This window comes from Gopherus flavomarginatus, chromosome 9, assembly GCF_025201925.1.
Source record: "Gopherus flavomarginatus isolate rGopFla2 chromosome 9, rGopFla2.mat.asm, whole genome shotgun sequence".
Lineage (NCBI taxonomy): Eukaryota > Metazoa > Chordata > Testudines > Testudinidae > Gopherus > Gopherus flavomarginatus.
In genome coordinates this window covers 78,344,058-78,356,640 of record NC_066625.1, presented here as the reverse complement: position 1 = coordinate 78,356,640, position 12,583 = coordinate 78,344,058, and the positions used below count along the sequence as shown (strand labels likewise).

Below are 12,583 nucleotides of genomic sequence, written 5' to 3'. Positions count from 1 at the left end.
CTACTTAGTTTAAACAAAACAAAAACAAAACAAAAAAAAAGTTAAGGATAGTAACTGAACAATGTAGGTACTTATAGTAGCAGACCCAAGCACTTCAACGCAAGGAAGGGAATCTCAGGCTAAGGATGTTTAAATCTTACATGGCCCACATAGTAAACAGACATTTCATCACCACACAGCAGCCTTAACTCTGACCCAAAATAAAAGTGATCTGTCCAGCAATCTCAAACTACAAAACTGAGCTCTTTCTGAAAGAGAAGTAATAGTTGTATATGTACACACTAATGGCACATATTGATCAGCTTCTAATGCAGGTTCACCTACACAACATTACCACGAATCAATAGTTATGTTCCTTACCTATTATAGACAATATTACTCCCAAGAAACAGCAACCCCAGCTACTTTACCCAACAATTCAACTGTCCAGTGCTAAATGCATTATGCAATTTCCCCATTCTACAGTATCTCATCAAAGAAAATATTTAGATTTCCAATCAAAATAGCCAGAGGTATACATTAAAAAAAAATCCATGGGTCAGGATTAAAACTGTTGTATTGTGATGAAATATGCATTCCTTTATGCTCAGTAAGAGCAGCATGTGTTTATTAGGTGGGCAGTTCAAGTTCTGTGACGTCCTTAACTATTCATGTGTTTGATTTTAAGTGCTTGGGTTCTGCAAATGGCCTGTTAGGTAAGTTCTTTGCTATCACTTAGCAACTGTAACTAGCTTTCACAATGAAGCTTTTAGGCATTTGTGTTAAGGTGAGCTCTGCGCACGCAATCAAGTGGCAAGTATACCCCATCTCTTTTCACCAGTAACATGCCCATATGGGTGGTAACACATGCCCACAGAATCAGAAAGATGATTTTTTTTTAAAAGTTATGACCAGTTTCATTGAAATGGCTGACAGCACACAATTCAGAGCAAGCACATGGGCTCACGCACAGTGCACCAGAACTCTCACAATAACCAAATCAGCCCACCTCTAGTCCTTATGCTGGAGCTCAGAGGGATCTAATCCCATATCACTCACTCAGACAAATTATTTCAGGCCCTTGATGTGCTTTGCACACATGCTGGTACTCCAGCCTTTTCTGAAGAGAGAAATGTCACCCATCAGCCTCCAGTGCCTGTACGTTGCATGAGACACAGTCCAACCTTCCCAGATACTCCTCTGGAACACTGGACGCTACTGACTGGCTTGCCTCCTTCCTATACCAAATTCCAGAGCACCACTTCCTTACCTTCTTCCCTTATCCTCCAATAACTTCCAGCAAGTAGTATCTGTGCCCTGGGCCCACCTCAAACGCACGTTTAACGAGTCCATAATTAGGAGCACAGCTGTCAGCCACATGCCTGAAGCGACAGCAAGATCTGTGTCTGCAAAGCCCTCTGTATTTGTTAAATGTTAATGAGCGGAGTGGGTCAGGCTCTGCACTAGAGCACGCTGCCACCACTCCACCCCTGCCCCGCAGTCCTCTGAACGCCACAGAAAGGGAAACTTCCACTGGCCGCTGCAGGGGTGCTAATGAGGCAAGTGCTTGTTACATCCACAATCAAAGCCAGCCCAGTTCGTAGACACCTAAATGTGTTGGCTTCCCAGCAGGAGAGAACTGTTCAGTGGCCTCACTTTCCCCTCACCTCCCTCTCTGTGCCCTTGTCCCCCATCCCCTTCACTCTTCTCTTCTACTCCCTTCCTTAATTCACCTTTCATTACTGCTCGCTCCTTCTCCCTCCTGCATCTCTCCTTTCATCCTTGCCCCTGGCTTCCCCCCGAGTGGTGACAGCATTGGAGATAACCTTTCCAAAGGGAACAGCAGGGCAGGGGGGCAATGTTACTCACATGTAGCGCAGATGAGGGTTCTTGGCAAAGGCTCGCGGCTGGATGCTGCGAAGTCCTGAGTTCCTGATTGTCCTGGAAGGAGATTTAAAAAGACAGTTATGAAGTAAAGACTGAGGATCAATGGACACTCAAAACCCTTCGCTAAACTTGAGGAGACGGTCAAGAGACAATGCCCATAAAACTGAAAGTGACAGGCTGAGCAAGACAGTTTCAGGAGCGGACGCTCGGGGAGTTAGCGAGCATGGGGAGGGTTGAACACTTTAATCGCTCGCCTCAGAAAACCCAGGTAAGGTCACAAAGAGAGAGTAGTCTGGTTGTCTCAGTTTAATCTGATAGACCCAGTACTGTCAAGAGCAGGTGTAGCATGAGCAGCCGCTGTGCAAGCCTCTCCTACGGAGCTCTGCCAATGCAGCGCAATCCTGACCCACAGCACGCCCTGCTACTGCAGCCCTGGGCTTCCCCACAAACCATTATCAATGCACTTCAGTCTTTACCAGCCGCACTCCCTGCTATTCCAGTCCTGAGCTCCCAAAACACACCTCTGCCAGTGTCTCTCAATCCTGACTGCACCCCCTCTGGTCCTGGCTACTTCTGGTCCAGAGTTTCCTTGGGCTCATTGTTCTAGAGATCTGTGATAGACATATACATCCTTTGGGGAGCACCACACAGGTTTAACCCAGGAGAAAATCTCTTTGCTTTGAGCACCTGAGGACAAGTGAGTTTTTCCCAGCATAATAAGAGCCGACGAGGATTCTCTTCCTCTTGTGCTCTGGCAGAGCTAAATCAGCACCAGGGCCATGATTTCTTAATCTCCTCTACGGACAAGATACCAGACTCCATTGCAGCTTTCCTACACTAAATCTCAACCAGCAGCCCAGGCTGCGTAGGCTGGGGATTGGTTCGGTGCACTGCTTGCTGGGGAGCTGAGCACAAGAAGCTGAGCGATATACTGTAGGTTTCCCACTGAAATGAGGTTGGAGAGTTACCACTTAACTCCTGGTGGATGTCTATCCACATTACAGAACCATCGCCCAATATAATTCAATGTCTGCTTGAGAGAGGCTCCAGTTTAAGGCACTGGAATGGGATTGGAAAGGTCTGGGTGCCATTCCTGACTGTACCACAGATGTCCCATCTGACTGACAAATCACTACTTCAGCTCTCCCTCTGTAAAATGGAGGTTCAAATACTTTCCTACCTCACACGGGTATACGGAGGACACAGTCGCTGTGACTGCGAAGCACTCAGCTGCTACTGTGATGGGAGCCACGTAAGTAACCAGATAGACAGAAATAACTGGCGTCTCACATCTTAGCAGAGCAGTGCAGCACATGGACCCAGATCTGGACAAGCAGAGGGTGATCCAGGTTAGGACTGAAGTTAGGACTGAAGTGTATTGGCAGTTCTGTGAAGTTCACAGTCTGCCTGACCAGGGCTCCATCTAGGACTGGAAAGCTGCAAAAGTTAAGGAGAAGGGCAAGGTTCTACATCTGCCTGTGAACAGTCAGTCACGCTCTCAGCATCATAGGTCAGAGGCCGTAGGATGAAAGGAGCAATATTTCCCTGCTGCAACCTGAACTGGCTGCCCGCACACCACCCTTCAGGTCTCTCGCCCTCACACATGCATGATACTCACAACCTCTGGAGTCCCGTGTACAGCTCCATGTCTACAGCATTCAGCGTCTGCAAGTTCTTCCAGTTCTCTATGTGTCTGTGGAGAGGAAGGAAAAGCTCAGCCCCAGGCACAACAGGACAGTCAAGTGACCTTCCATGCAGGTGAAGTGCTGCATGACACAGGCAACACCCAGGTAATGGTCTATAGGAGTCATCTACTCTCTGGCTTTGTCCAAAGCCCTAGGCACGGGGAGGGTATGGGGAATAGACACTATTGCATCTGCAACACCCACATAAGCTGCTGCTCCCACAGCCTGGAGCTCATGTGGTTTCCATTATAATCCCCCAAAAAACAATTTCTCTTGGTTTTTTTATTATTTCCCATTCACTGCAGCTTTGGGGGTGAAGCCATCACCTTGAGTTTTCTCCAGTCCTGTCCTTTAATATTTTATTAAGGGGCCAATGGAGGTACCTGGTTCCGATGGTTAATGTAGCCAAATGGGAGGGAGGAGTTTTGGGCAAGTCACTTCCTCTCTGTGTGTGTCTCACTCTGCCCATGTGTAAAGCACAGATAAGGATCAAGATCCCCACATGAGAGACACTAGCACCACTGGGAAAAGGCTGAGCTGCCCGACAAACAGATAAGGTCCCTTCAGGGATCAAGTGCACTCAGCTCTGACTCCCCTAGATTCAAAAAACCCAGTCTTCAATATGGCCTAGGATGGGTCCAGCCCTGCGACAACATATAGAGCTAAGGGTCCACCTCAGGGCTCCTGGTCTCTGAAGCTTCTGGAAGGCAGACAGCTCTGAAAGCAGCCGGATCCAGGGAAAGGACAGAGGGCTCTCCACCCCCCAGACAGCTGATCCACCAACCAGAATTTGTATGGACAACGGTAGATCTGATTTCCTGTTTCCAATCAGCAGGCTCTTCAGCACATGGGGAAGGGGCACTCCTGCATATAATAGGGCATAAGTGTCCCCAAAGTTAAGCGTGCGGAGCCTCTGCAGCTCTTTCACCAGGTGAGGAAACAACAGCTTAGGAGTCAGTGGCAGGTATGTGGTCCTGGGCTAAGCAGGGGAACTTGTGGGCTCCTGCAAGGGTGACCTCCATGACACCGAAGAACCATTTGCGTGGTGGCTCATTTTCATTTTCTTTCACCCCATCCAACCCCCGCCTCCTTCCTGACTTCCTCCCAGGACCCCTGCCCTCATTCAAATCCCCTGTTCCCCCCCAACCGCTCTGACTCCTATCCACACCCCCATCCCCTGACCTCCATCTCGAACTCCCCTGCCCTCTATCCAATTCCCCTGCTCCCCGTTCCCTTACTGCGCTGCCTGGAGCACCGGTGGCTGGCAGCGCTAGGGCCACACTACCCAGAGCGCCAGGACAGGCGCCCGGCTGGAGCCATCCATGCCACCGCGCAGCACAGAGCACCGGGTCAGGCCAGGCTCTGCAGCTGCGCTTCCCCAGGAGCTCACAGCCCCGCCGCCCAGACTGTCGCACCAGCGGTGGGGTGAACTGAGGCTGCGGGGGAGAGGGAACAGCAGGGGAGGGGCTGGGGGCAGGCCTCCAGGGGCAAGAGCTCAGGGGCTGGACAGGAGGGGCCCGCGGGCCGTAGTTTGCCCACCTCTGGTTTGGGGTGAGGTGCTTTGGTTGGGGTGATTGAGATATATCGTATAACAGAAATGGAAGGACCTGGTCATACATTTAATCCAGAGAGACAAGGTGGGGTGGTAATATCTTTCACTGGACCAACTTCTGTTGGGGAGAGAGACAAGCTTTCGAGCTTATACAGAGCTCTTCAGACCAGGGAAATACACTCAGTGTCACAGCTAAATACAAGTGGAACAAGCTGTTTGGCATAACTAGTTAACACACATTTCAAGGAGCCATCCAAGGTGAAGTGGCTACAGCAACACAGCACACCTATATTTATCCACTCTGCTAATGGGAGTGACAGGTGGGATTCTATTCTTCGCTACCTGGGGAGTGTTTATGTGACATGGTATCTGGCTTAGTTTGTAAAATGTGTCTTTACAATGAGTTCCTCACACACTTGAGGCAGTCAGACAGGCATGCTATAGAGAATGGGGAAAAAAACAAAGCTGACACTGCTGTATTGTTTAATTCCTATGGTACGTTTACACAGCGAGCCTCAGAACCCAGGTCTACAGACTGAGGCTCGCATTACAGTGCTAAACACAGCTGTATAGACACTGGCTCGAACTGGAGGTCAGCCTCTGGAGCCCATCCCTCCCTAGGCTTCAGAGCCCAAGTATCTACACAGCTGTCAACTCCAGGCTCTGAGATTCACTGCCACTAGTTATACAGATATACCCCTATAAGCACAGACTCCTGCTAGGGGGCCTCAATCCTGAGCTGGTGGGAGCCCAACCTAGAGAACAGAAGAGAGTTTTGTCTCCCCTGTGCATTCAGTGCTTGACCTCATTGCTGACACAGCCACCAAGGGCTAGTTAACATCCATGACAATGGTTGGTTGTGTGAAGTGGACCCTTGTCTACAGGGAAGTAGGGCAAGAATGTAGAACTCATAAATGAAATTGTTTTTAATTTTTCACTTTATCAATATAACTTCTGTTTGCCATCCACTACACTTGTCTACATTGTAACTTCTGTTCACTGTTTGCCATATCGTAATTCAAACCCCATTTTAAAACGCTCACACCATTTTGTAAAAGCTTCCTCCAACCTTCATTTTTGCAAATCCTGCTGTAATCTTATTAGTTCAGTTTAGATGTGTGAATGAGATATGGATGGATGATGGAATCAACCTCCAGCCCCAGCCTGTTCTGATGAAATAAAGTTCAAACACCACAGGCTGAAGATGCAGACAAGAGCCCTAACAAAGTAAGAAGAGTCCACCCTAAAAAGAAAAGGTACAATAGAAGGCAGATCAAAGCCAGGTCCGAAGCTGAAAGTCATGCCTGCAATTGACGGGTGATCAATCACCAAACCCAGAGGCAGCGTGACACAGCAAGACCTATAGACTCTGGATTCAAACTAAAGCCTACAAAAAAGGATGGGTGAGATGGAAGACTTTGAAGAGTAACATTCTGCTGCCAACATGGAAGGGCATCGGTGCATGCCCAATAGAGACCCAGCTTGTCCTTGTGCCCGGCTTTCCTGGCCAGTTAGCCGCCACAAGCTATGAACCCAAGCTGCAAAATCAAGCCACGAACTCAAGCTATCTTAAGAACTGGTAGCTATGCAGCAGCTGCAGAACATCTAATGGGTGTGTGTGTGTGTGTGTGTGTGTGTGTGTGTGTGTGTGTGTGTGTAGGTATTAGGTATAATGTGTGTGTATAAGAATTAAGATATTAGTTATTGATCATAAATCAAATTGTTATCATAATAAATGTGGCATCTTTGTCTTGCCCCCTGAAAAGATCTTGTGTAGTTTTGTCTGTACAAGAACCACCAATTCACTGCAGGTGGTCCACTGAGCAGACACACACACAAACCTAGGTTGAACTGGAATCAGTGACCAAGAAGTAACAGGCTCCTCATCCCAGTCCCTCTCAACACCCTTCACAGGACAATGGGGTAATTTCTGCTCCCACATGAGTTTGCACATTGGAAACAGGAAGGAGCTTTCCCCGTCTTCAAGCCTAGGGGAAGAACACCCTTCACACCAACAGACACACTCACGGGCTAAGCAAGCTCAGTGGGAAACAAGGGTTGGCGTGCAAAGCTCCTCCCACACTGAACTGACAAGCTGTTGGGCCATAAGCTGCCAGCTCACTGGAGTCCTCTAAGGCATCTAGCTCTATGCCTTACACACCTTCCTGGCTCTACGCCTTACACTACAGAGACATGCCCAGAGAGATGCCTACACTACATTCTACATACAGTACACACACACACACCTACCTGGTACCTTGCCTAGATAATCTGGAGTGGACTTTCATGAGGATGCCCTCTCTCCACAACGCCTGAGCAGATGACATGGCTTTTAGAGACATGTAACTCAAGACCCACATTTGTGTTTGGATGTTGGGCTACAAAATAAGCGCTGGATTCCAGCAAGCAAGCAGCACTCGAATAAACACACACACACACACACACACACACACACACAATGGAAATGCAAGCTGTGCATTTGACTCCGCACCGTTATAGGACAATGAGGAAATTGATTTGTCATCCAGAAGTATTATGTCTAGTGATCTAGACAGGAGCATTAGCTTTAAATTATCTGATATGTTTAGCATTGTAAACAAACTGTCTGGCACACCAGCACCAGACCATGCAGATACGAACATGGTGGGGTTGAGGGGAGGAAGGGAGCCTTCTTTAAAAAGCAGCAGCCAATTGAATCCAGCTCTCTGCCTCTCCCAGCTGTCAGGAGAAAGAAAGCCACAGGCTGTGAAACTCAGGCTGACGGGTACTTTAAAAAGTCGATAGGTTCAAGGACTTCTTTTGAAACCCACTTCAGCATGTTTTGTGACTGGCACGCCAATCTGGGAGGCCACTGCAATGCAAAACAGCAATAACCTGCAGGAATACCAATGAGCCGCTGACAATCCATTGGACCCACTGCCATTTGTAGACGGGATGCTAGAGATCCTGGGTCAATTCCACAGTGTTTGGTGATGTCTCCGGGCAATCTCTATAGCCCCCAGCATCCTGCTAATGACTGCAGAAGAGAGTGCACTCTGCCTACGTCTCCACCCTTTCGGTGTCAATCCCATTACAATGACACTAACAAAGACTGATGCAAATTGCCAATTGATCCCAACACATTTAACTAGCTCTGCGTACAGGGGTCACTCTGCCTCCACTGAACTTAACCTCTGCTAGCTTGGAAGCTGCAGGCAGCCACACAGCGACATGACACAAGGTTCAGGGCAGAGAGGAAGTTACGAAGAATCCTGTCTCCGACTGAAATCACATGGGAAATTTAGAGCCAACAAAATAATTCCCCGAGATGGAAGGAGTATGGCCAGTGATTGAGGGGCTACCACTGCGACTCTGGTAAGGAGTGCCATGAGATTTGTTACCCAGCGGACAGGGCCTTGGGTTTATGTTCCATCTGAAGAATGGCCCCCTCCAGCAGCACAGCGGGGTCCTGCACCGTGCTAGGGCACAGAGGTCAGCACTGACTCAGAGGGCATCACCTCCATTGCTTCCTGCTGCTCATCACCTCCTACCCCCACACTGGGGCACTGGAGTCAGCACGGATTCAGAAGGCCTGGTGCCCCCATGAGTCCCCCCACACACTGCTTTGCAGCGTTGTGCTGGGGTACTGGGGTCAGCACTCACTCAGGGAAGAGCACCTATACCCTGCCCCTGCAGCACCCTGAGTTTTCTCTCAGAGCCCCCTCTGCTATAACCCCAGTCACACCAGCGAGTGACGGCTGAAGAGTTTCACGCAGGTTGCTACTGTCCAGATGTTCACAGTCAGCGCTGTGCACTTTCTCCCCTTCCCTTTAATTTTCAGATGTGTTTTTGTGAAAACCTCAGAACTCAGAGGCTCAGTCCAGGGATCAAAGGCAACAACTGACAATGAATAAATGAACAATTCCTGGCAAGTTCCACCAGATTAGAGCAGCAACAGACTTGGCTCTCCCCCCCCCCCCCCATCAGCCTGCACTGGCTGGCTTTTGCTAAACCCGTCCTGGTAGGCAGGAAGGGGAGTGCCTGTGAAGAGGCCTTTGCCTTCCAGTGAGGATAAAAAGAGGCCACCACACAATGCGTCTCTGCTCCTCCTGCCTTAGTGTTCAGGTACTGTCAGCCTATCTCAGTGTTTCCAAAACTTGAGACGCCGTTTGTGTAGGGAAAGCCCCTGGCGGACCGGGCCGGTGTGTTTACCTGCCACGTCCGCAGGTCCAGCCGATCGCAGCTCCCACTGGCTGCGGTTCGCTGCTCCAGGCCAATGGGAGCAGCAGGAAGCGGCGCAGGCCAAGGGATGTACTGGCTGCCACTTCCAGCAGCTCCCATTGGCCTGGAGCAGCGAACCGCAGCCAGTGGGAGCTGCGATGAGCCTGACCTGCAGACACAGCAGGTAAACCAACCGGCCCGCCCACCAGGGGCTTTCCCTGCACAAGCGGCGTCTCAAGTTTGGGAAACACTGGCCTATCTGATAGTGCAGGAGCTGTGCACGGCTCGAGGTCTCTCTCCCCTGGGTAACACAGACCCCTCCTTCCCGTTATTTACAACCCCCTGTACTAAACATCATGTCTCCTGTTGGCCAGTGCCTGTAGGCTTAGAGGCAACACCAGAGAGGACTGTACTGGACTCCCCACACCTGGCAGGGGCAAGTGCTTCAGTTTACAACAGTCACTCCTTCCTCTCAAAGCTCTCAGATTCACTCAGGAACCCAAGAGAAACCGGTCTGCATACCCACAAAGCTCCACCTGCATTCAAATCCCTGTGGCATTTGGTACTCAGCTAATGATGGCTCTTAAGTAACTGGCCTTTGGCTATTTACAATTCAATTCATTACTGATTCCTAAACATCCAGCCAATGCCAATCCATCTCAGTCAGCTGTTGGAGCCAGAGGATGTGTGTGGAACGGTGAAGCAAGGCAGACCTCAGGGCCATTCTCCACAAGGCTGCTACAGTTCCAGTCCAGCAGATGCAGGAAATTTCACTGCCCAGATGATGTGGACATCTGTGGCTCTCAGTAGCATTCTTAAGCTACCCGAGTCAGCTGTCTAGCATGTGTTGCATAGGAGGGCTTCAGCTTTCTCCTTGACCCCAACTGCCCTAGGCGAAAGGCAGAGTGTAGGTCACATTCATGGGACATCCAGAACTAGCTCATTCACTGCTGAGCACACTGAAAGAAAAAAAAATTACCTCTCCTTAGACATCAGTCCTTATTTGCCATAACTCAGCCCTGCTTCTCAGCTCAGCCCCAGAAAAGAGCTATCATGGAATCTGATTTTGGATTCTCCTCTCCTGTGCCCGGGAGCAGTTGAAGATATGCTCCAAACCGCTGCAAGGTTAAGTGGAAACTGTCTGTCCTGACTGCAGCCTTGCCATGCGACTTTGCATGCCCCAGGGGAGACAGAGAAAAAAGCCCATAGCACAGTGAAGGCCTAGGGAGATTAAACAACACAGCACAGTCTCTGATTTGCATTCTCCATTCACCCATACCTGCATACTCCATAAAAGTTTCTGATGAAGCTGTAAAGAAATCAAGCCACCTTTTACAGCATTATAAAGCACTTATCACATACATTTAATAACTATGGGCATGAAAGACTTAATTCACTCAACATGGAAGTTATAAAATTGAATCAGTAACTGAGCATCAAAGGGAAATACAGACACATAAATACTTATAAGGGCAATATTTTCCCTATTAAATGGATGGATTTCCCCTCAACTCCCTCTCCCCATGGGCTCATTAAAAAAAAAAAAAAAGTCTCCCAGCATTGAGGAAGTTTATATCGTTAGAGGATAATTCGAGGTCATTGGGAAAAAAAATGACTCCAGCTTTGGAGAAATAATTAACAGCATCATTCTAGGGTGTAATTGTGATTTGTCAAGGTAATGATCATAAAACATTACATTTGTGACACATGCAAATCTGTGCCTCTAGCCAAATCCTTATAGAGCACATGTGAGGACAGATGTTGTGCATGAGGCATGCATAGGACTCGGGCAAGAATGCAGGAGATGAGGCAGTTACCCGTTCATGGCCCCAACCGCGCATGACCTAGTGGTCCATAGAGGATCATTCAGAGGAACTATATTAGTTCAGAAAGGTGCAATAACCGAATAAACAGCACCGTTAGTTAGAAACTGCTAACGGACAGGTCCGATCTATAGCTAGCAGGAAACAGTTTTCAGGTCTGCATTCTGGTCCCAGAGGATTCAAGGGGACAGAACAAGGAGCCATGGGTTAAGCAAAAGAGCATTTAAGTTGAATATCATTAAGAGTTTCCTGACCATGTGGAATCTGAGTCTCCTGCAACAGGAGGTGGAATCAGCACCCCCTTGGAGCGCCATCATGGGGAGACAGCAGGTACACAGCAGGCAGGAGGAGAAATAGGTTGTAGGGAACAATTTCGCAGTGCCCCTCAGGGATAGATAAAACGACCCCTCCTCTTCCTATTCCCACCCTTGCCTAGCACTGCGTCCTCCTCTGTCCTCTTCCACACAGCCTGACCAGACAATGCAAGTGCAAGAACTTTCTCCTCTGCAGCTCTCTTTGCCAAAGCCTCCGAGTTCTCCTCCCTTGCCACTGAGTTAATAACTCTGCAACGCATCTTGCAATCTGGTTTGAAGCTGGAGGTGCGTTGCATCATCTCTGCTGAGACACTGAAGACATTCCCCTCATCTCTCCCCCCAGAATCCCTCTCCTCTGCCCTCACGAGCCCCACCACAGTTTGCAGGGCACCAGCGATAGCTGGTGTGGAATTTGTTTTGTTAAGGCCACTTTTCAAGTAAGTCAGGATGAGCTCAGTGTCCAGCTAGTGTCTCCCCTCTCACCAAAACATGTTCTGCTGTCCCAGGCTACCTGGGAGCTATTGCTCAGTGCTCAAGGGCTGCCTCATTTGCAGTATCTAAATTCATTGCCATAGAAAGGCATCTGAGTACAGAAGATGCTCTAGAAAACCAGCCTCTATCCTGTAAGTGATATATTTAAGCTCTGTTTGGAATCCATATAGAATTATCCCAGGCACTAATGCTGTGCCTAGCTACACAATGCTTGCTAGTAGTCCATAAGCACGCAGGACAGAGGTCTAGGCTCCGCATTTCAGTTTTGTTAAAGGAGCTGGGAAGAGAGGCACTGACAATGTTATTGATTCTTTACTGAATGTTATCTTACATATGGGGGTCAGGCATCACATCCCCTGTATGTTGTGCCTGGGTTTGTTTTCCACCATCTTCTAAGGCCAATGTTTCCCAAATTTGGGATGCCACTTGTGTAGTGAAAGCCCCTGGCGGGCCAGGCCGGTTTGTTTACCTGCCGCATCCACTGCTCCAGGCCAGTGAGAGCTCCTGGAAGCGGCAGCCAGTACGTCCCTCAGCCTGCACCGCTTCCAGCAGCTCCCATTGGCCTGAAGCAGCGAACCGCAGCCAGTGGGAGCTGCGATTGGCCGGACCTGCGGACGCAGCAGGTAAACAAACTGGCCCAGCCCGGTCCGC

General features: G+C 49.2%; 1 protein-coding gene across 5 annotated transcripts in view; it reads right to left on the bottom strand.

The window, feature by feature from the left end:
* NTRK3 (neurotrophic receptor tyrosine kinase 3) overlaps positions 1-12,583 on the bottom strand; it is a 338,382-nt gene that overhangs the window by 250,468 nt on the left and 75,331 nt on the right. For all 5 annotated transcript variants that reach the window (XM_050967400.1, XM_050967396.1, XM_050967397.1 and 2 more), the window contains exons 2-3: positions 3,485-3,559; positions 1,849-1,920 (exon numbers count right to left, since the gene is read on the bottom strand). In XM_050967400.1, coding sequence (XP_050823357.1) covers positions 1,849-1,920; positions 3,485-3,559 — 147 coding nt within the window. The remainder of the gene's footprint in view (positions 1-1,848; positions 1,921-3,484; positions 3,560-12,583) is intronic.